This window comes from Mesoplodon mirus (assembly GCF_964341445.2).
Source record: "Mesoplodon mirus genome assembly, chromosome: 11".
Classification (NCBI taxonomy): domain Eukaryota; kingdom Metazoa; phylum Chordata; class Mammalia; order Artiodactyla; family Ziphiidae; genus Mesoplodon; species Mesoplodon mirus.
In genome coordinates this window covers 55,470,742-55,493,681 of record NC_138987.1, presented here as the reverse complement: position 1 = coordinate 55,493,681, position 22,940 = coordinate 55,470,742, and the positions used below count along the sequence as shown (strand labels likewise).

The 22,940-nt window shown below is 53.8% G+C and overlaps 2 protein-coding genes across 8 annotated transcripts; both read left to right on the top strand.

Moving 5' to 3' along the window:
- Positions 1–1,215: 1,215 nt before the first annotated feature.
- On the top strand, positions 1,216–13,856 carry LMBR1L (limb development membrane protein 1 like). Of its 7 annotated transcripts, none has more exons than XM_082636914.1 (17): positions 1,216–1,600; positions 4,520–4,604; positions 5,677–5,710; positions 6,741–6,880; positions 7,064–7,167; positions 7,820–7,946; positions 8,469–8,537; positions 8,690–8,739; positions 9,087–9,159; positions 9,253–9,336; positions 9,432–9,508; positions 10,071–10,148; positions 10,299–10,372; positions 10,607–10,697; positions 10,781–10,847; positions 12,723–12,884; positions 13,098–13,852. In XM_082636914.1, the coding sequence occupies exons 1-17, from the start codon at positions 1,529–1,531 to the stop codon at positions 13,307–13,309; spliced, it is 1,599 nt and encodes a 532-aa protein (XP_082493040.1). In that variant the 5' UTR covers positions 1,216–1,528; the 3' UTR covers positions 13,310–13,852. The 7 variants fall into 7 exon arrangements, with proteins under 7 accessions (XP_082493040.1, XP_082493039.1, XP_082493041.1 ...); XM_082636913.1 differs by having other exon boundaries at positions 1,218–1,600; positions 8,675–8,739; XM_082636918.1 differs by having other exon boundaries at positions 1,222–1,600; positions 4,489–4,604; positions 8,675–8,739; positions 13,088–13,242.
- A 1,814-nt stretch (positions 13,857–15,670) lies between these two features.
- DHH (desert hedgehog signaling molecule) lies at positions 15,671–19,927 on the top strand (the record flags this gene model as incomplete). The annotated part of the gene is made up of 3 exons (XM_082636324.1): positions 15,671–15,973; positions 18,711–18,972; positions 19,236–19,927. The coding sequence occupies 3 exons, from the start codon at positions 15,671–15,673 to the stop codon at positions 19,859–19,861; spliced, it is 1,191 nt and encodes a 396-aa protein (XP_082492450.1). The 3' UTR covers positions 19,862–19,927.
- Positions 19,928–22,940: the final 3,013 nt, after the last annotated feature.

Below are 22,940 nucleotides of genomic sequence, written 5' to 3'. Positions count from 1 at the left end.
GATTTGTTCATTCTGGCCCCTGACTCTTGCTCAGATAGTAACGGGACACAGTTTAGTCCTTTAGAATTGCGCTCTTATTCTTCAGTGGGGGGCTTTGCAAAACTCAGCCCTTCTTTTAAGTTTCCCTGTACTGCTCCCTCCATTTTAGAGGAAGGGTTTAACTCCATGAAGGTGGGACTTCCCAAACAGTACATGTATCAAGGTCATAGGAAGGTAACTTTCATCCCTTGTGAGAACCTCTCACCATTTTCTAATCTCTAAAATGCTAATCATAATACCTTTCCCTGGGTAACATGAGATAAAATCTATAAAGTGAGTGGCACATAGTAGGTGGTCAGCTAATGTTTGACTCAGCCCATGATCCCCTGTGGGCATTTCCTCACAAAGTTTCAGATGGATATTTCTGCAGTTTCTTATCCACTTTTCTTTGGTATTTGTTCTAGCACACACTAGGGCTCCCACAAAAGTGACTGAGTGAAAACTCCTTGGAGTTCCTCACCCCACAATAAACACTTTCAGAAAATGCTACTATGCAATGGAATATTACTCAGCCATAAAAAGGAACGAAATTGGGTCATTTGTAGAGACGTGGATGGATCTAGATCATACAGAGTGAAGTAAGTCAGAAAGAGAAAAACAAATATCCTATATTAACGCATATATGTGGAACCTAGAAAAATGGTACAGATGAACCGGTTTTCAGGTCAGAAATAAAGACACAGATGTAGAGAACAAACGTATGGACACCAAGGGTGGAAAGCGGGAGGGGATGGTGGTGGTGGTATGAATTGGGAGATTGGGATTGAGATATATACACTAATACGTATAAAATAGATAACTAATAAGAACCTGCTGTATAAAAAAATAAATTAAATTAAAAAAAAAGAAAATGCTACTACGGGCCTTTTGTTACTGAGCAGCGGTACCTTTCAGAACCCTATGGTACTCTCACATTCCACCTGGATGGCCTGATCCAAATGGCTTATTTAACCAAGGTCACACTCGTTGCTTATCAACTTCGGGAGGTGAAAAAGACAGTTGCTTAGTTTTACAACGAGCACCGGTAAGCCCCAAAGATCCCGCCTCTTTTCACGGGGCGAGCCTATCAGCGTTCCTCTAGCGAAGAGCGGCAGCTCCGTAGGAGCCAATGAGTTCCGCTCCCTGGAATGATCCCGCCCATCCGTTGTGTTGTCACTCTGCCTCTAGTAAAATAGAACCTGGACTTGCGCTTCCTCTTAGCGTGCCTATCGGCGGGTGTCTGCGTTGAAACTCTACGGAAGCCTGACCTTAAAGGGGAGGGAGCAGCGGGGGGCCGGGGCCCTTTAAAACGAGGCCCGCGGGTGCCTGCCCCTTTAAGGGAAGGGCGTCCAGACGACAGAATCTGAGCCCCAGATTACCCCGAGTCTCCGTCACAGGCTGCAAGAAAAGGCTCCTTCGCTGGGTCCGGGTGCTTGGCAGCGGCGGTTTCATCCCCGCTGGTCCTCCCCGGGCCCGGAGACACCCCTGCCCCAGTCATGCTGAGAAGAGTATGGAAGCAGCTGACTACGAAGTGCTATCCGTGCGAGAGCAGCTATTCCACGAGAGGGTCCGCGAGTGCATTGTGAGTGCGGGACCCAGGCAGGAAGGGTAGGACCAAGTGGGGAGCGGGAGTCGCGGGAGAGGGAGAGTCCGGGTCGGAGTGAGACCACCTGGGCTCAGAGTGCCGGCAGACGCTGCTTGGTCCAGGGGCTAACGACGAAGGGCCCTGGTCCGACCAGTGCTCGGGCTGGCGAATCCCTAGATCGGGTCAGCTGGGTAGCTGCGCGATAAACAAAGCCGATCAGTTTCCGTTCCTCCCACTCGACACGCCCCTCCCCCCCTTCCTGTCCCCCACCCCTGCCCGTGTTCGGAGTGCAGGTCTTCGTGTGTCTGGGAGTCTGGTGAGCCTGCCGGTTTTAGTCAGATGGTTGGAGAGGGATGGGTTTGGCTGGGGGGAGGCTTATTTGCACTTACCCCTCAAACCCAAATAATGTTTGATGAAGGGGAGACGAACAGTGGACTTTGGTGGGTTTCCCACTTTAGAAAAAGGTACTCTTGCTGAGGTGGATTCTACTGTGTAGAGATGGAGAACAACTAAAGTTTCCCTTTCTTTTCCTCCCCCTTATTGGTGTTTGTTAGAAATCCTGAAAGCCGAGTTTCCTAGCTTCCCAGCCATTCAGGGGTTTCCTGTTAGTGGTTTCCCCCAGTGCTACAGAGGGCACCTGGCTGCTTTCCTTACTGCCTCACTGCCACCTAGAGTAACAGCTGAAACTGCCACACAGCAAGGGACTCCTCACTTCTGGGCCAGGGGCACCCAGTGGAGTTTAGGGGATCTCAACTTTCTCAGACCTGCTGTGAACCCTCATCTCTCTCCTTTCTCCTCTGTCTCCTCCCTTGGAGCTCCCCTGGGTAGCCCTCACCCCCAAATACTAAAGGGAAAGGGAAGGGTTTAGAAGAATAGAAGTTAGTGAGTGGAGAACCCACTGATGGGGTCATCCTTCATTTTTCTCAGACTTGGCCCTAGTCTGCCCTGGGCAGCCTCAGATTGGAGGAGGGCTAAAGTAAGCCATGGCATAACTAGGTCTGCCCTTATCTGTGAGGACTGAAAAGTAGGGAGTATATCTGTCCATGTGTAGAACTCCAGATCTGCTTTCAGGAAGCGCTCCTTGTGTGTTTCTTAGTGGATAGTTCCACATGACAGGGTTGGGCCTATCGTGGGCACACCCAGGCCTTGAGACAGTTTAGAGCCAGAGACCCACATTCCTAGAGAACAGGGAGGGATGAGACCTTGGACAGAGAAGCAGCCTCCTGGATGTCTCCCCCATCCTTTAGTCCCATTAGCTGAGGACATCAGTGCTGGCCAAGGGCAGCCTGAAGGCTTCTAGTACCTCCCCCACCTGGCTCCAATCCCCTGCTCTAGAAAATGACCTAGCCTCTGCTGGAACTGCATGGAACTGCGTGGAACTCCAGTCTGACCTTTTGAGCCCTCCCACCTTCCTGCTTATTAAGCAAGTCCAGGGCAGAGCACTAGACAGTAAAAATCTTGCAGTTACAACCTGAGTGGCTCATTCTACCCTACTTCCCTGATATTAAAAGCTACAGTTTTGTCCTGGACCCTTGGTTCTCCTGGGGTCTGTGGCTTCTCTCTTTGCATAGAGAGCTGTATGCAGATTCCCTGTAGGGTCAGCTCCTCTTGGGGACTGGAACACCTATGAGACTGATTCTGCCTTCTTTTTTTTTTTTAATTAATTTATTTTTGGCTCCGTTGGGTCTTCGTTGCTGCGTGAGGGCTTTCTCTAGTTGCAGCGAGTGGGGGCTACTCTTTGTTGCCGTGCATGGGCTTCTCATTGCAGTGGCTTCTCTTGTTTCGGAGCATGGGCTTTATATGCGCGGGCTTCAGTAGCTGTGGCACGTGGGCTCAGTAGTTGTGGCTTGCAGACTCTAGAGCGCAGGCTCAATAGTTGTGGTGCACGGGCTTAGGTGCTCCGTGGCACGTGGGATCTTCCTGGAGCAGGGCTCAAACTCGTGTCTCCTGCATTGGCAGGCGGATTCTTAACCACTGCGCCACCAGGGAAGTCCCTGATCCTGCCTACTTCAAACACAATAACATCTCAAGATTCTCTGGCCCTGGTTGTGGAGCCAAGCTGTTCAGTGGCTCCTTCCCTGGGCAATAGCAGCTTACTTGCAGTAGAGTAGGGATGCATGCGTGTGTAGAATAACCTGGCCAAGTCCTGCCATAACTGTCCATTGGAGGAATAGTCACCCAGGGGCATGGGACAGACCCTTTGAGGCCTATCCTGCAGTTGCACATCACCTTAGGTAGGGACCAGGGATTGATAGCTTTTAAAGGGGCTGATGCCAGCTCTAGAAACTTTATAGATGTGGGGCCCCAATTAAAGCCTACTGTTAAGGACAGGGCATCAAAGAGGCTCTAGTTTGGCCCAGAGCAGACCTGATCTTTCAGGGCCCCTGAATAAACAGAGTAGAAGCTCTGAGTTGGTCTAGGAACATGATTCCTACTTATTTTCTCCTAGAGCTTGGATCAAGGTGGGAGTGGAGGAAGAGGGGGGTGGAGCACCAGGACAGTGCAGACATCCCCTTCTTCCCCTCAAACCTGCTTCCTTTTCCAATAATGTGCTAGGAGTAAATTCCCTCTGGTTCTGTGGCCTGTTTCAGGTGTGTGGATATGTGCATCTCTAGGAGTCTTCTCTGACAATTTACCAAGCAGGGTTCAGTTGGAACTATTTTTTTCCTAGGAAAAAACGCTTGTAGAGCTGGGCATGGTGCTGTTTTCCCAAGTGCATGGGACAGCCCCTGTCTGATGCTTCTTGTAGGCCCCTGAGGCCTTGACTAGAAGGAAGTACTGGGGAGAAAGATGGAACCCCTGGAAGTATGGAGCCTAGTTTTGGGAAAATGTGCCTGTGGAATTAAGAGAGAGGCCATTGGGGCTGTGAAATGTGTGGGGCTTAGAGCTTCTCATCTCGCTCACACTCTGCCACAGATCTCAACACTTCTGTTTGCGACACTCTACATCCTCTGCCACATCGCCCTGACCCGCTTCAAGAAGCCTGCTGAGTTCACCACAGGTACCTGTGACTTCCCTCCCTTCTGCCTGCCCTCTGCCAGTGTTCCCGTTGCCATGGCACCAGCCTCAAGGGAAGAGGCCTATGGTGCCTGCTGGGAAAGGAGAGGTGGCTGTTCCGGAGCCTCTGCCTCTTCTGCCTCCCTCCCTCCACAGGCAAAGACAAGGTGGTAGAGTGGAAAGTTTAGATAGAGGTCCCTCAACTAACAGAGCCATAGGGCAAGTAATGGAACTCTTGTGACCCTTAGTTTCATCCTCTACAAAATGAGCCTAACAGTCTCTACCCAGTCCACTGTCATTGTGTAGACCAGATATGATGGCTAATGTGAAAGCTCTCTGTGAACCTAAAGCAGGCAACTGCAGGGTGAATGTTATCATGGGCACAAGCTCTGTCATCTCCTCTCCTAGTGCTCCTATGCCCAGGACCAGAGACCTCCCTGACCACTGGGGCCCCAGGACCTGGTGATGGTGACCTTTCTCTTGGTAGAGAGTTCAGATTAAAGCTTTCTGTAGGCATTGTGTGGATAAGGGGAGGGACACACTTACCCCAGTTCCTAGCTCCAGCCTGTCCAGATCTTCCTGTCCTGGCCTGAACCTTTCCTCCCCTCCAGACGGCTTTATGCACCCTCAGCCAAGAAGGCAGCTAGTCCTCAGTGTGATTTCCCTGAGGACTTTCTCCATGATTCTCCCTCCCCACCGTGCCCCTGCCATTTCCCTTTGCTATACCTAGCCACTGATGTAACCAACCTCACAGACCAGTCATTCATTGTATTTGCGGCTTACAAAGAGGAACCTATGATAGAGGAGAGCTGGGGAAGGAGGGAAGTGGGGGAATTTCTGGTCCATACTCTCTCCACCTGGGACCATTGATTTTTAAGCTGCCACCCTGGCCAGAGAATAGGTTGTAGGGTTCATAGCGTGAGCTCTCCCGGGGCCTCCTGCCCAGCTCTGCCTCAGTGGGCCCAGGCCCTTCTTTCAGGAGACAGGAGGGAGCAGGAGAGTACAGTGCAACACAGATGGCTCCCAGAGCTGCACACTGATGGCCTGCCTCTTCCCCACGCCTCTGTCTTTTGTAGCGGATGATGAAGATGCTACAGTCAACAAGATTGCGTAAGTGTCGTTGCCTCAGCACCTGGCACTAGTAGCCTTTAGAAGCTGGGATCTAGAGAGGCCCCCGGAGCTGGGGGAGAGTAAGGTGTCAGAAGAGAGAGTTTCTGCTTCCGCCCCATTTCTGGCTTCTTCTGGCTTTACGCTATCCCGAGGATACTTGGAAAAGCTGCTGTTCCTGTCTCCCTGGTTAGGCCGGGAGCTTCAAGCAGCCTCTTCTGCTGGCCTAAGTCACCAGAAGTGGCTCCAGCTTGGCTTCACCTCCCAGCAGCCACTGGAGAGGGAGTGGGGTGGGGATACAGACTGATGGAAATGGTAGGGGATGGGGAAGGTGGAACTCCCAAAGGCAGGGCATGCTTAGTTCTGAGAGGATGGCCCTTACTCTAGGCTGTTATTATTCACCAGCACCTAAAGAGAAAAATATAGAGATGACCCCTCTGATTCAACAGGCAACAGATTAAAAGGCAACCCCCGCTCTCACCTCCCAGGGACCAGCTAGATAATTGTCCCTTCTTTTCAGCTGATGCAGCCCAGGGCACAGGCCTTGGCTATGAAGCTGGGTTTCAGCTCCCCTTGTCCCCCCCTTGGCCTTAGTACCTTCCCATAGGGCATAGCCATACAGAGTGACACTGCTCTGTCCAGGCCGAAGAAGGCAAGCTCAGAAATCCACTTCCCTGAGATGAGCAGAGAAGTCAGGCCCCTTAGCTTGGCATCATGCCCGGCACACCCTATAGGCAAGTGCGGGAAGACCACGTTCCTGGGGACAGTCTGGGCAAGTGACATGGCAGGCGACCAGTTTCCCATAAATGCCTGAGGTGTTCCCATCGCACATGCCAAGTCTTTCCTGGAGGGAAGGGCTAGGGTGGGGAGGCAGTGGGTAGAGCCCCAGCTAGACAGCTCTTTCCCTAGGTCTGTCACGGCTACAGCTGGTTCTAGGAGAAGTCACAAGTGCCTGTGGGGACGAATGGGGCTTCTTGGGCCCAGGGAAGTGAGTGCCTGAGCTAATCAGAGGCACTCCCCGTTCTCCGCCCAGGCTCGAGCTGTGCACCTTCACCCTGGCAGTCGCCCTGGGTGCTGTCCTGCTCCTGCCCTTCTCCATCATCAGCAACGAGGTGCTCCTCTCACTGCCTCGGAACTACTACATCCAGTGGCTCAACGGCTCCCTCATCCACGGTACATCGATCCTGGTTGCAGCTGAGGGTGGGGATGGGGAGCAGATAGGGTAGGGCAGACACAGCCTGGGCTAATCAGTCATAGAGCACCCCATCCCGCCCGCCTTCCCTGCCACAGGGTCAGTCCCCAGTGGGTTGGAGTCCCCCCTTAATGACCATCTCTGCTTCTCCTTTTTTGCTCTAGGCCTCTGGAACCTCGTTTTCCTCTTCTCCAACTTGTCCCTCATCTTCCTCATGCCCTTTGCATATTTCTTCACTGAGTCTGAGGGCTTCGCTGGCTCCAAAAAGGTGAGTGGGGGAATGTATCAATCAATCTGTGCAGACAGGAGACAGAATTCCACTGAGATGGTCCAACTGAAGAGATTTTAATGAAGAGACTTATTTGCAGAGGTTTAATCAGCACTAAGGTGCTTGAGGCACTAGTGACAACAGGAAGTCATTACCACCCCTAAGCCTGTGGGAGCCAAAGGAAGAAATAATTTCTGGAACCCACTGATAGTGGAAGCTGGGGAGGTGTGGCCACCCAGGAGAGGAGCTAGTGTCAAAGGTGCCCAAGGTGGGAGGAAACACAAAAAAATACCCTGGACTCTTTCTCTTCCTACCTTCCACTCTCCTGCCAGCCCTTCCCACTGGGCAAGGTGAACAGGAAACCAGAGGGCAAAGAGCTTATGTGACACAGACCTCGGGGTCAGCCTCCCAGGGCAAGACAAGGATGCAGAAGGGATCTGGGGAGGGGGACTGTAAATGAAGGATATCCAGTAGAGGGAATGATCCCGGACTGTGGGGTAGGAGGACAGAGTGACTTAGCAAAGTAAGAGGGAAACGCCCTCCACTGCCTCCTGAATCCGGTCCTCTCTGGTTCCCCAGCCAAGCTGCCATCTCTGCCGTCTCCTTCCTTCCCCACACTGCCCACCCCCCCACCTACTGCCTCCTCCTGTAGGGTGTCCTGGCCCGGGTCTACGAGACAGTGGTGATGCTGATGCTCCTCACTCTGCTGGTGCTGGGAATGGTGTGGGTGGCGTCAGCTATTGTGGACAACAATAAGGCCAGCACGGAGTCCCTCTGTGGTGAGAAGGCCAGCTTCCTCCCCACCCTCCAGGCTGGGTGACTCTTCAGCTGGCTGATGTTCCCTTGCCTGGACCAACTGTATCCCTCTAAAGTGGAGAAGTTTGGGACCCTTCTCCCTTAGACTGAAGTTTCAAACTGATGGATTTCAGGCCAAATCCAACCTGTAGAAGTGTTCCATTGGGCCCATGCAATGATTTAAAAAAATGTGAGTCCATTGAAACGGGGAGATTTCACATTAACATCCAGGTTTCTGGCTTTGCTTGACAAGGTTGAGGATCTGGCCACACTAGGCCCCAGTGACTTGGGCCAAATAGTGGTTGTGCCCTTTAGATAGGGCTTAGGATCTCCAGTTTGCTAGAGTCTCTGCCACTCCCTCTTCTGCTGGCCAGCTTTCCTCATTTACATTACTTTCCTAGCCCCTATAGGCTTTTGTCTTGTGCCTTTGCCTAGATTCTGAGGCCTGTCATCCCCCAGTAAGCAGGAGGAGAGAGATGGGCTGACGTACTTTTTTTTACCCTTAGACTTCTGGGAGTACTACCTCCCCTACCTCTACTCCTGCATCTCCTTCCTCGGGGTCCTGCTACTCCTGGGTGAGTGTTCAGGACCTGGGAGGGAATGGGTAAGGTCCTCAGGCCAGAGCAACCAGGGTGGAAGACGGAATGGAAGGGTGGGTGGGGGAAGCGGTAGAGAGAAGGGTCTGGCAGGTGACTGGCTCCTGTCCCCACAGTGTGTACTCCGCTAGGTCTCGCCCGCATGTTCTCGGTCACTGGGAAGCTGCTGGTCAAGCCCCGGGTATGTAGTGCTCCTTGTCCTTTGATCCTGCAGGGGGGGCTTCCTGCAAAGCTGGAGCCAAACAGTGAAGCAATCCTACAGTTGTGCAGTGTACACCTTGCAGAGGGCCACAGCCTTCGCTGGCTACTGTATCCTTGACCCTCATCACCTGGAGCTGGTCACCAGACATACAGAGCAGAACACAAGGCAGTTGGGAGGGGACTGCATAAAGTTCCTGGCCACAGGGTGGTGAATGAGGGTAGGGGAAGGAATAGGACAAAGGAGACCTGAGATGAGCAGGGTTCTCCTGGGGCCTTTGGGCTCAGGGAGCCTCTGACAGCCCATCCCTCCCTTTCCCCCGCCCACAGCTGCTGGAGGACCTGGAGGAGCAGCTGCACTGCTCAGCCTTTGAGGAGGCAGCTTTGACCCGCAGGATTTGCAGTGAGACGCAGCTCTTCCCAGTTGGGATGGTGAGCGTGGCTTGGGCAGGGCCTGTGCAGGACTCGGGGACAGCACCATCTTCTCTGCCCTCAGATCCCACTTCCTGCTGGCTGCCCTTGGACATGGAACTGCTGCACAGACAGGTCCTAGCTTTGCAGACACAGAGGGTCCTGCTGGGTATGTGGCTTGGTAGGCACTGGGATGCCTGCTTTCCCCAAGGAGAATAGAGCCTCATTCTAGGCCCTTGCTAACTGCTTCCCATCCCTGCACAGAGAAGCGGCGGAAGGCTTCAGCCTGGCAGCGGAACCTGGGCTACCCACTGGCCATGCTGTGCTTGCTGGTACTGACGGTACGGATACCAGCCTTGGTGTGGGTGGGAGGTAGTAGGCTCTTGAGTACCTTAGACCTTCTCAGGGAGCAGGGAGGAGATGCAAGGACCTGGTTATCATCAATAATAGTAGTTGCCTCTCATTGAGCATCTACTTTGTGTCCCGCCTTGTGCTGAGCACATCAGTCCCCATTTTGTAGATGACGAAACTGAGAAGTTAAGGAGTTTGCCCAAGCCCACGCAGGGCCTAAGCAGTTATGCAGGTTTGCTCTGGGGTGAAAATAAGGGTAGAAATCCAGTCCACCCCCCATTTGCTACATCCTGGACTTGAGAATAAGTCTTATTTGTTTGGAGGAAGAGGTATATTTTTCTATTTGGCCTTTTTGCAATCCTTCCATCTGGAGAGGGTGCATCTTATGATACCCTCAAAGGTGCTCTATTGCTAGCATCAGCCTTCAGGAGGTCCCACACAGCTAACTGGAAACTGAAAATGTTGGACCAGAGTGTCTGCTCTTAACATTCAACTCTGGATACAACCGTGGGCTGGGACAGGGATGGGAGTCCATGACTTTGCCTCACACAGGGTCTGTCTGTGCTGATTGTGGCCATCCACATCCTGGAGCTGCTCATCGACGAGGCTGCCATGCCCCGGGGCATGCAGGTACTGGGCTGCCCTCCCACCGTATCTTTTGGGGAGGGCCTAAGAAAGGCCGGGTGAGGGGGCAGAAGCTGAGGCCAGAGGGTAGGCTGGGTGCAGGTGGCATTGATGATGGTGGGGCGTGCTGCACAGTGACACTGCTCCATCTCTCAGGGTGCCTCCCTGGGCCAGGTCTCCTTCTCCAAGCTGGGCTCCTTTGGTGCCGTCGTTCAGGTCGTACTCATCTTGTATCTTTCTGGAAACCCACCGTTGCCTCTCTTCACCAAACCTGTCTCCTCTGGGTTGCTGGGCAGAGCTACAGTGGGAGTGATAGGCAAGGGGGCAAGACTTGGCCAACCCGGGGTTCAGAAGGAAGGGAAAGACTTGATTTGAAAGGAGTGCTGGGGGAGAGAGGTCTGTTCCCTTTGAGATGAGGCATTAATCCTTGGGAGCAGACCAGTTCTTCCCTAACCCAGTGACAGTTACCTGATGGTTTCCTCGGTCGTGGGATTCTACAGCTCTCCACTCTTCTGGGGACTGCGGCCCAGATGGCATGACACAGCCATGACGCAGGTAGCTGGCCTGGGGGGCGTGCCTGGGCACTAGGTGCTGGCAGCTCTGCTACCCTGACCTGCCCTTTCCTTAATCCCACCCAGATAATTGGGAACTGTGTCTGTCTCCTGGTCCTAAGCTCAGCACTTCCTGTCTTCTCTCGAACCCTGGGTAAGTAGCAAAAGAAGGTAAGAGAATTGGCTTTTTTTGAGTACCTACTGGTACTAAGCAGACACTTTATATTCATGCTCTCTCTAATTCCCACAACCTATGAGGAGGGATTATCTCCATTATACAGATGGAGAAACAGAGGCTCTATAAAATGCTACACTGAGCTTCAGAGGAGTGTTGCTTCAAAGCTCATACTTTTTCCATTTGCTACATCCATCCCACAGCCTCCCCTCTCCCCTACTTACTTCCTTTTTTTTTTTTTTTTTTTTTTTGGTGGAGAAGCACCACTTTCCCCCAAATCTTCTTTTGCGGTGGATCATCTGATAAACAGTTCTTTCTTTTTCTGTGGCATGAGGGATCAACCCTCGCCCCCTGCAGTGGAAGCACGGAGTCTTAACCACTGGACCGCCAGGGAAGTCCCAACATTCTCATTTAAAAGACGAAAAACAGGGACTTTACGGTCCAGCGGTTAAGACTCCGTACTTCCACTCCAGGGTGTGCGGGTTCCATCCCTGGTCGGGGAAATAAGATCCTGGCTTGCCGCGCTGCATGGCCAAACTAAGATTAAAAAAAGAAAAAAAAAGAAAAAAAATGAGAAACAGAAAAGCTAACTGATTTACCCAGAGTTACACAGCTTGTTTGAAGCAAGGCCAAGTCAGGCTAGAACCTCTGTCTCCTGAACCCCAGTCCAGTGTCCAGTGCTTTTTCTACACGCTGGGCATCAAATAACATGCTCAATTTTTCTCCCATCTTTAGCTATGATCTAGCATTACCTGGTAAAAATGTTCAAAAGTGTAACTGGTTCACCCAAGGTAGTAGGGGAGTTGCATAGGTTCCCCACCTCCCCACCATCATCATCCATATACTGTACATGATTTAGTATTTAAATCAGTTCCATTTGATTCTTTTTTTTTTTTTTTTTCCGTATGCGGGCCTCTCACTGTTGTGGCCTCTCCCGTTGCGGAGCACAGGCTCCGGACGCGCAGGCTCAGCGGCCATGGCTCACGGGCCCAGCCGCTCCGCGGCATATGGGATCCTCCCAGACCGGGGCACGAACCCGTATCCCCTGCATCGGCAGGCGGACTCTCAACCACTGCGCCACCAGGGAGGCCCCCATTTGATTCTTAAGTTCGTATTCTCTCTACTCTACCATTTGTACTTATGCCATGGCGAATTAGGAAACTCGGCCTGTGGGTCCACCAGTTAGTTCCTTTAGGTTGGATGCTGGTAGGAATATTTTTTAAGTGGGAGGGGGCAGGGCTCCAGAATTTTAATTTATGATGATTATATAGTTACCGTCAGGAGCTCGGTAAGTATTGGAATAGTGCCTGGCACATACAGTGCTTTATGTGTGTTGTCTCATTGAATTCTCACAGTCCCATTATTTTCTCTATAGTTGAAGATACTGAGGCACAGATATTTAAGGAATTTGCTCCAGATCACACAGTTAGATAGGGTGGAGTTCGGATGTGAACCAAAGCAGCCATGACCCGAGTCAGAGCTCTTAGCCTCCACACTGCTCTGTCTACTAAAAAAACCATTTGGTGACATTTGGCTTGTAGGCTCCTGGCCCAGGAACAAGTAGCAGGCCCAGGATGCTCCTCAGGACTCCTGGAGCCAGAGGGGACCCCTCATGGGAGGAGAAGATGCCAAACTCTGGAAGGGAAGTTAAAGCAAGCCTAGCTGCTGACACTTTCTTCAATAGCCCTGAACTGTCCCTGAGACAGAGCTTGGGAGATAGGAATAACTAATGAATAGAAGCTAACCGATCAGTTGCAGTGTTGAGATGTGGCCACCAGGAGGCAGCAGAAAGCTGGGCTCTGAGCCAGGGAAGGGTTGGGGAGCCTACCTCCCATCCTGGCCTTTGTACTTCAGGGCTCACTCGTTTGGACCTTCTGGGTGACTTTGGACGCTTCAACTGGCTGGGCAATTTCTACATCGTGTTCCTCTACAACGCAGCCTTCGCGGGCCTCACCACTCTCGGTTTGGTGAAAACCTTCACCGCAGCTGTGCGGGCAGAGCTGATCCGGGCCTTTGGTGAGAGGGAGTGGGGGTGAGGCTGGTAGGGGGGTTGTGGGGTGGAGCCCTCTGGAACAGTGGTCATCCCAAGCAGGGGAGATGGCATGCCGTCTGCTTTGTTTGCAGCGTACCTCATCCACCCATTCTGTGGCTTGGTTGTCTTATCCCTGAGGACTGAACCTATACCCCGCTTTTGACTGCTCACCCTGCCTCTTCCGCAGGGCTGGACAGACTGCCGTTGCCGGTCTCCGGTTTCCCCCGGGCATCTAGGAAGACCCAGCACCAGTGACCTCCAGCTGGGGGTGGGAGGGAGAAAACTGGACACTGCCATCTGCTGCCCAGGCCTGGAGGGGTGCCCAGGGGTGGGTGGACCTCAGGACCTAGAATCTGAGAGGGTGGGTGGCAGAGGGGAGCTGAGCTGTCTGCACTGTTGCATCATCTGAGCCAGAGTTTGGGACCAGGCCCCCCTGCTTTTCCAGATTCAACTTTGGGCCCCAGCGTGAGGTGGGGCTGGGTGACTGGGTCTGGCTCCTGGTCCCAAATTCGTTTACACATCAATCTGCCTCACTGCTGTTCCGGGCCATGCCCATAGCCATGTTTACATGATTTGATGTGCAATAGGGTGGGGTGGGGGCAGGGGAGGGACTGAGCTGGGGGCAGACTTGGGAGGCAGATTGTCTCCCTTGCCTCTGGCCCAGCAGAGCCTAAGCCCTGTGCTATCCTGGAGGAGCTATGGACCACTGGAGAGATGGGGGCATAGGGAGGAAGAGGCCACAATCATCAGCAATAAAGTTGATCCCAGGGTTTGCTTTGTTTTTTTTAAAGGGCCTGTCTCTGTGTCTATTCGAACAGCTTTGCTCCCACCAGTCCTGAGTCTACAGAGAGAAACAGAGGGGGTCCTTCCCACCATCCTTTCCCTTCCCCTCCATCCGCATCCTCAGTGACCTTTGGGGACTTGGGTCTGGTGTTAGACCATACAATTAGGCAGTGGGAAGCTCCTCCTCCCTTAGCCTTCCTTAAAGCTGGCTGGTCACCTGACTTTTCCCTATGCCCAGGCCTTATTTCTGTGCCTGGGTTATTGGGGGTCGGTGGGCATCAGTGTAGGAATGGGATAACATCCCCCTGTATAATATCCCCTTCCCCCCTACACCAGCCCTTTCCTCCTTGACTTGCCTATTGGATGTAGAGTAAAAGAAGTGGCTGCCTGACAAGGGTTTATGATTCTCAGAGAAGAGCCTAACTCCATCTTTCCTGAGGCTATCAGTGCCTTGAATACTCTGCAAGCCCCCCCTGCTATGTTGGGGGTAGAGGCAAAGTTTCAGCTCATGGTTATGTAGATTGTACATTGCACAACTGCTAGGGGCACCATTCACCTCACAGTCACTGTATATATAGTTACTATGACTTTTCTTGCAAATGGCAATCAGGTGGCTTGAGGAAGGGCTGCTTTTTTCTAATGTACACAAAGTTACTGTGAATGTTAGCCATGGAGCTGAGTGAGGAGTGAGTATGGAATACAAAAAAAAAAGTGTAGTGCCACAAATACTTGCTGAGCACCCTACTAAAGGCCAGGTGCTCAGCTAAGATTGTGTTTAAGTTTGTGCTTAAGAACTGCTTTGTGTAGTAGGGGTGACATAATTTTAATACCATACCACAATGGATGGCAGTTAATTACTGGTTCTCAAGGAAACATAGAGGTCCAGTGTCAGAACATCAGGGAAGGCTTCTTAGAGAAAGATTTCTAAATGATAGTAGATTAATGGGTGAAGTGTTGCAGGCTGAAAGCCTCTGAGATGAGACCCGAATGGCTCCAGCAGGGGCAGAGAAGGAGAAAGATAAAGAGGTGACTAGATGGAGGGTAAAGGGAAGAGATCATTAGCCTGTTAGAGACTATGACTCTAAGTATCCACTGCCCTCCAGCAGTCTCCAATCCACAAGTTGGGTGTTTGGCAAGGATAAGAGAGGGGACAAAAGTTTGAAGTCCTAAACCGGACTATAGGTATGAAGCTCTGTTCCTGACTCTGGGGAAGCTCCCAGCAGAAGACTGCAAAGCTACCAGGGAAAATGGTCCTCTGGTATCCAGCCCTTCCAGTCTTGGTTACTGCTAAGGAGGAGAGATGGAAGTGGGGGAGGTTGGGGGAGGACCACAGAAGGGAGGCTCTGGTTGTGTGCCCAAAGGGCTTGGCTGGCCTTGGGCAGAAATTGGATCCCATAGCTCCTAGATGATAGCGGGGTACATGGCCTGCCAGGGTGGGCTTGGGGAGAGCAAAAATCCAATTCGAGTATCAGGAGGGTGGTTTGGTGCCACACATAGGCTTAGAGGTAGAGGGATGCTTATCCAGGCAGCCAAGGACTGTACAGCTGTTAGAATTTCCTAGGCAGGTGCCTGCCTGGTTTCCAGGGTGGAAACGAAGTGGACCAGCGGTGGCCGACTAGAGCCCCCGCCCCGGTGGTAGGGGGCGGGACGGTCCTGGGAGAAGGGCGGGGGGCGGGGCCAGGGGCCACTTAAGGCGGAGCCCCGGCGTTCTGGCAGAGCCGGAGCCTGACGGCAGAGCCCGGCAGGATTGGCACTTACCCACGACCCCCCTTCCCTGCTATGATGGCCGGTCAGTAGCAGGTTCCAGACCCCCCGGGGGTATGTAGGCAGAGCTAGCAGCAGCCAGGTGTGCTGAGCCACAAGAGCTCTAGGGCACTCTGGGGGCAGCTCTGCCTGCTGCGCTCTCTGGTGCAGGGGGAGATGCCCAACTGACGAGCGAGCTGGTGAGGACAAGAACGTTCCCTTTTGGCCCGAGTCCGCTGCATCCATGGCGCTGCCGGCCAGTCTGGTGCCTCTGTGCTGCTTGGCACTTCTGGCGCTGCCGGCCCAGAGCTGCGGGCCGGGCCGGGGGCCGGTTGGCCGGCGCCGATACGTGCGCAAGCAGCTCGTGCCGCTGCTCTACAAGCAATTTGTGCCCAGCGTGCCCGAGCGGACCCTGGGCGCCAGTGGGCCGGCCGAGGGGAGGGTGACAAGAGGCTCTGAGCGCTTCCGGGACCTGGTGCCTAACTACAACCCCGACATCATCTTCAAGGATGAGGAGAACAGTGGTGCAGACCGCTTGATGACCGAGGTAAGGAGTGCCTCTCCCCACCTGCTCGAGGGCACCGCCAATTGCTCTCTTCTGGCAGCTGGTGGAGGGGACGGGGGATGGTGTGAGCTGGACTTCATCTATAGAGACCTTGATCTCAAGGACCTACCTACACTCCTCACCCCTCACCCGCCCCCCACCCCAAAACACACACACACACACACACACACACACACACCCTCTGCTGGCTGTACTGAGTGATCAGGAGGGATCCAGGGAGAGGCTGCATGGGGAGGGGGAGAAGGGACTAGTGAGAGTGAAGCTGGGAGAGACAGGGAGGGCGGGGAAAGGAGGATGGCGGCAGGCGAGACGGGAAATGGCTGAGGCGTGGACCGGGGGTCAGCTACCGAGCCAGGCAGGAAGGGCTGGGGTGAGCTGGGGGCCAGGAGCTGGCTAGGCAGCAGACAGAAAGCTCTACCCTTAGCCTGGCTCCTGACCTGATTGTGTTAAAGCTCTGTGGGCCAAAGAGACTGAAGGGGCTGGGAAAGGGGTGACCAAGGGTCAGGTCATCAGGCCATCTACCTGAGGAGGGGCTGGGCAAGAATTGTCTTTGGCGTGGGGGAGGCATCCCAGAACCAAGGTAAAGCTATTCTAGAGTCTAAACGACTGTCCTGGAGTGAAAAGTGATCTTTGATGGGAAGAACAGATGGACCCACCTGAGAATCAAAGGGTTCCTGTGTTCCTCAAACTCAGTGTAGCTCAGGGATTCCTTGGAATTAAAGGGTTAAAATGAATTCAACTACCATGTATTAAGCATCTGCTGCAGACCAGAACCTAACCAACCTAGGGTGAGGTGTGAAGGACCACCTCTGTCCTGTGATCTCAAATGTCAGAGCTGGAAGGAACTTGGAGGTCACATTCTTCCACCCCCCACGCCCCCACCCCCGCCTCCCATTTTTACATGAGAGCTGGGCCCCAGGAGGAAAAGTGATTTAATCAAAATCTTGAAACTAATTAGTGGCATGCCTGGGACTAGAATTCAGGACTCCTGATTCTAAGTCCTATACACTTTCCATTACACCACCTAATTGTGTATGGAGTGGGGAGGTGGGGGGAGAGGGAGGGGTACGGATTTCCTCTGATTAACTGCCATAGTTTTCCAGGTTATTTTGTTAGGAAAACCTGTCCAGGGGAGAAAGAATTCCTTCTTGCTCTTGCCCTGAAGCATTCCTCCTACCCAGAGATTGGGAAGGGGATACTCCTTCCCTCCTGGCCAGGGATGGAATATCCTGGCCCTTTCCTCTGGTTTCCACCTGCAGCAGAGGGGGCAGAACAAGGGATAGGCCCAGGAGAGGCTCTGACCGGCCTGGGAACCCCCCTCGGTCCTGCTTATCTCCCACACCCTGGCTGCAAAAGGCCTCCATTGAGTTGGCTCTGCACTGGGCTGCTGCCCCCGCAGGTCAAGGCCTCAGGGCCTCCTTAGGGGACAAAACGACAAAAAGTTGGAAGGAGTTACCACTTTTCCTGTCTTCCCCCTCCCCTCCTCTCCAACCCTGCGGAGGTGTAGAAGACTCGGGAAGAAGGGCAGGGGGAAACGTCCCTCCGGCAGTTAGGAGAAAACCAAGTCCGAGGAGAGGTCAGAGCGGGGAGAAGAAAAGGAAGCTGTCCTCTCTGTGCCTCCTCCCGCGAGGTCCGTGCTGTGGTGCGCGCCAAGGTCTCCGGCTCCCAGACAGGAGCGGCCGAGATAACCGTGGTCTCACTCCCCCGGCGCAGGCTTCCAGCCGCTGCTGCTTTTCCTCCTCTCCACTCCCACCCTGCAGGGGGCCCCCCAGATCCGCGCAAGGGCTGCTCGCGTTATTCTCAGGTGTTACTCCCACGCCTTTCTGCGCTGCCTCCGGAGCAGAGACGGAGAGATGGGGGCTCTCAGGGCTGGCGGAGCCTGAGCTGGAACTGGGAGGGCTGGCCGCGCTGGGGGAGGGGACCCGGCGGGCCGGAGCTGGGATGAGGGGCGCGGCTTTCTGCCCTTTCCTCTCCCTGAGCCGGGGCGGCTGAAAAGCGCCTTTGTGGATGGAGCTGCTGAGTCCGCTTCTCCCGGCGCGTCCCCGGCCTCGGCCCGGGATTCTCGCTCGGTTAAGTCATCCGGGAGAATGGCCATTGTACTTCGCACAGCCCCCGCCACCCCAACCCTTTTTCCAGCAGCCTAGATCCCGCACGGCTCCGCTTGGGCACCTCTGTGGGGGGCACTCGCACCACGAAAGGGTTAATGCTAGGGGCTGAAAGGAGGAGGAGGAAGGAAGGAAGGAAGCGATGCCCGGTGCCAGGGAAGGCAACGAAACAAAAGATGAATCAGGCGGAGGGAGGGCAGCCGGGGCTTGGGGCGGGGGCCAGGCCAAAACAGGGGCTCCTCTCGCGGAGCCGGGCTGCTCAACCCCTCCCTGACCGAGCTTACACCCGCTCTCTCCACTCTTGCCCTCTCCCAGGTTGAACTGAGGTCCCAGAACAACTAGGGATGAGGGGCGGAAATTAAAAGTGGGGGAAAGAACTAGGTTTGGGCGCTCCCTCTCAATCTCAGTGGTGACCCCACAGTTCGCCAACGACGCTCTGGAGATTAGCGACTACACCCATTCAGATTCTCACTTCCTCAGGACACTCAAAATCTGGGAGGGACTGGAGGGGTGTCGGGAAAACAAAGAAGAAGTAACCCGCCCGTCCAGGTCGCTTTAGCCCCCATGCTGGTGGTAATGGTACTGAGGAGACTGACTCCTTTATTCCCCGCCAGCGTTGTAAAGAGCGGGTGAACGCGCTGGCTATTGCGGTGATGAACATGTGGCCCGGAGTGCGCCTACGGGTGACCGAGGGCTGGGACGAGGACGGCCACCACGCTCAGGACTCACTTCACTACGAAGGACGTGCCCTGGATATCACCACGTCCGACCGCGACCGCAATAAGTATGGGTTGCTGGCGCGCCTGGCAGTGGAAGCCGGCTTCGACTGGGTCTATTACGAGTCCCGCAACCACGTCCACGTGTCTGTCAAAGCCGGTACAGTACGGGGTGGGTGGTGAGGTCTCTCCGGGAAACTGAGGGTGCGCAGCCCTGTTGCGACTCTAGGGGACCCCAAGCGGGCATTAGTGTTGTAAACCCCCCTTCCGTTTCTGTCCAGGTTAGGACCAGATCCGTGGGAACTTGCATGTTGTTCCGGGACTGGTGAGGTCTGCGCTGGGCTTGACCCACGTCTTTGACAATCTGTACTAACATTCTGGAACTGGTCTCCATTCAATCCTCTCTCTGCTTGTCCCCTCCAGATAACTCACTGGCGGTCAGGGCAGGCGGCTGCTTTCCGGGAAATGCCACCGTGCGCCTGCGGAGCGGCGAGCGGAAGGGGCTGCGGGAACTGCACCGCGGTGACTGGGTGCTGGCGGCAGACGCGGCAGGCCGGGTGGTGCCCACGCCCGTGCTGCTCTTCCTGGACCGGGACTTGCAGCGCCGGGCCTCTTTCGTGGCTGTGGAGACCGAGCGGCCCCCGCGCAAGCTGTTGCTCACTCCCTGGCACCTGGTGTTCGCCGCTCGAGGGCCTGCGCCCGAGCCAGGCGACTTTGCACCGGTGTTCGCGCGCCGGCTGCGCGCGGGGGACTCGGTGCTGGCGCCAGGCGGGGACGCCCTTCGGCCTGCGCGCGTGGCCCGAGTGGCGCGGGAAGAAGCCGTGGGCGTGTTCGCACCGCTCACAGCGCACGGGACGCTGCTGGTCAACGATGTCCTGGCCTCGTGCTACGCGGTTCTGGAGAGTCACCAGTGGGCGCACCGCGCCTTTGCTCCTCTGCGCCTGCTGCACGCGCTGGGGGCGCTGCTTCCGGGCGGGGCCGTCCAGCCAACTGGCATGCATTGGTACTCTCGGTTCCTCTATCGCTTGGCGGAGGAGCTGCTGGACTGAGCGCTCCAGGCATAGAAACCTCTTGGCATCCGCCTAAACGGGAGTGTGCGAGCTGAGATCTGGAGATGTGGGCAGCAGACGATGCTGATTGGGAGGGAGGGAGGGATAGGGAGAAAAATGGACGCGATGGTTTAGGGGCAACCTCTAACTGAGAGGTTGGGTCCTAGGTAGGTGGGGTTGATGATGGGTACTCGTCGCCGAGGACTATTTCTCCTCTTCTTCCCCAGTGCCTCAGCCCCACCCGATTATTTTATTTTATTTTCTATTTATAAATTGTAATATAATAATCTGCTTGCCCCACCTGGCAAGATGAGGGGCTGGGGCAAGGCGTTAACAGTTATCTGACATGGAAGCCAATCTGACATCTGACATTTTCCTACAAGTGGGCTAATAAAGGGAAGGCTTCCAGGAGCTTATTGGGAAACATCTCTATTCAGATGGTGATTTACCTCCAGATTGGGGGAGGGGGGTACGGAGAAAGGGAACCATACTTTACTTCCCATTCCCCTCTCCTTCCCCAGCAGGTCGTCCCACCCTGCTTCCTCCTCTCAGAGGAGGCATCCCAATCGAAGAGCAACAGAGACCAGAAGAGTCTGCCCTTTTCTAGGCTGCTAGTTCCTTTTCCCACCCAGAGAGGACTAGCATTCTGCCCACATGTTTGCATACCGACTGCTGGAGGGACCAGGGTTACCCAAGGAACAAGAAAACCAAAAAACGTCCTTTTTCTGTTCATAGGGGCTCCAAAGGTGGCTCAGGCCACTGTGGGTACTGATACTTAAAGAATTCTGGCCCCCAATTGTTAGCCTGCAGTCCTGGTCCCTCCCTCAAGAATCACTGTAATACCTATCCTACTGTGGTGTAAGGGATCTACATGGGGCTGATTTTTTTTTGGGGGGGGAGATGTAACTGGACCAACTGATGACTCCTGGGAATCCCTAGCTAATTCATAACTGATAGTCCCCACACACTCTTGATCAAGAGAAAGAACCTGGACAGAGGGCTAGAACCAATCCCTCCTGATGGGCTGAACCCAGATGTATGGGGGTAGAGGGGGCATAGGCTCTCCAAGCAAGGGCACATAGGAATTAAAACCTGAGCCCCCTTCCTGATCACCTGTCCTGGTTGTTTCTACTGGCTTCCTCCACCTTTCCCCTCTCCCCTATCCCATTATTTCTAGCTCTGCTTTCCTGGCCTGGGTGTTTCTGGAACCTCTGGGTCCAACGCAGCAGACACCTAGAATCCAGGCAGGCAAGTGCCCCTGAGTTAGGAATGGAAGCTCCGAGGAAGTTGGACTGCACTGGAAGGAGAGTGTCAGGGCCTGGGGGATGGTAGGGGTTGGCGGCTGTACCACCAGCAGCCCACCCTTCCCTGTAGCGGCTATGCTCTTCCTGCACAGGGTCCCTGCTATATACTGCCCTCTAGTGGCCATCAGGATCGGTTCCCTTCCTGGCCAAAGGAAAAATGCTGCGCAGAGGGTGGACTGGATTTGTGCAGAGGAGCCTTCTCCCAGGATGCAAGAGATGGTGGATGGTACTTGTTAAGCTGCCAGGGCTTAGCCATAGGTATCAGGGGCTGGCGAGGAGCCCACCTGCCTCTCATTTGGTAAGTGACACTTTTGTATCCCTTGCGCCTGGTTTAGCTCTGTGGCTCCTGGAAGCTGGAGGTATGGTTGTAGCCTGTAGTATTCCAGATTTCCATGTGCATCCAAGTTGCCCACTCACCTCCCTCACCCTGTGACACTTTGAGTTCAGTGTCTGGAGGTGAAAGCATACTTAGGGTTCTAGGTAGTGCTTGATAAAGCCGACATTTGGAAGCAGGCTAAGTTTACCTTTAGTATCTTTCCACCTCCCATTTCCCTCAGTCCACACCAGGTGCCCATTACCACCACCCTCCCCCTTTCAGAGTGATTTCAGAAACACAGTCCAAGCTGTGGACCTTTCCTTCCTACTTTCTAAACCTGCTCTTGTCTCATTCTATCAGATCCTGATGCCCTACTGTCATGTCACTCCAGGTGATGACTAATCTGATAAACTGATTAGTATTTCTATGTTAATAGGCCTGTTTTCACTATTCTTTTCATGTAATGCATATATCTTAAAGGCCTGCTGAAAATAAGGCCTTAAACCATAAGACCATAACGGTGCTGATTCCTAGCACCTTAATATGTTGGGCAGGAGATATCTGGGGACAAGGAGAACTAATTGGTTTCCCTTAAACTACATCCTGTAGATTACTCCCCAGGCCTGAGGCTCACCTCTCACCCCCAACTTCCATCCCTCTTTATTCTTGTCCCCTTGAGGCCCTCCCAACTTCCTAAAATAAAATCCATTCCCTTCCCTCAAGCAGCAAAAAGTACCATCTCTATGAAGATGGCCAGGAAGGCATATTTACCTGGCCACACAACATCTCCAAATGCAGCACCCCTTCTCATTAACAGAATTGGCAAGGAGGATTAGGGAAAGAAAGGGCATGGCTCGGAAGTCAGGCAGATCTGGAGATAATGATCCCTCCCTGACAGGATTGTTGACAATATAAATGCATGTGCCCAATGTGGAATAGACACCATTGAGTTTTATATGCTCTGCACCCATTTCTCACTGCCTTTGCTGCTGTCTGCTGTCTGTCTGCTTCTGTCCTTACCACTCTACCAGATGCAGCATTATCAATGGTTCCCAGACCTTTGGGGATTGTGTTGTCCCTATAATTGTTTGATTTCATAACACTCCGTTCTTCAGAAGGTGCTGTGTGACAGATTTAGGTTTGCTTTAGAACTAAAGTATAATTAAAAGTAATCTTGTTTTGAGAATTGCAGAGCATTTTGTGATCATCCTGGCAAGACCTCTCCGCATACTGGGAAACTGGAGTGGAGAAGCACTGCTTTAAGGTTCAGGTGACCTTTTTATTGCCCAGAATCCAGATTTTTCTCCCCTTCCTTTCTTCAAGCAGGAGTTGGGCTTCCCTGGTGGCACAGTGGTTGAGAGTCCGCCTGCCGATGCAGGGGACACGGGTTCATGCCCCGGTCAGGGAAGATCCCACGTGCCACGGAGCGGCTGGGCCTGTGAGCCATGGCCGCTGAGCC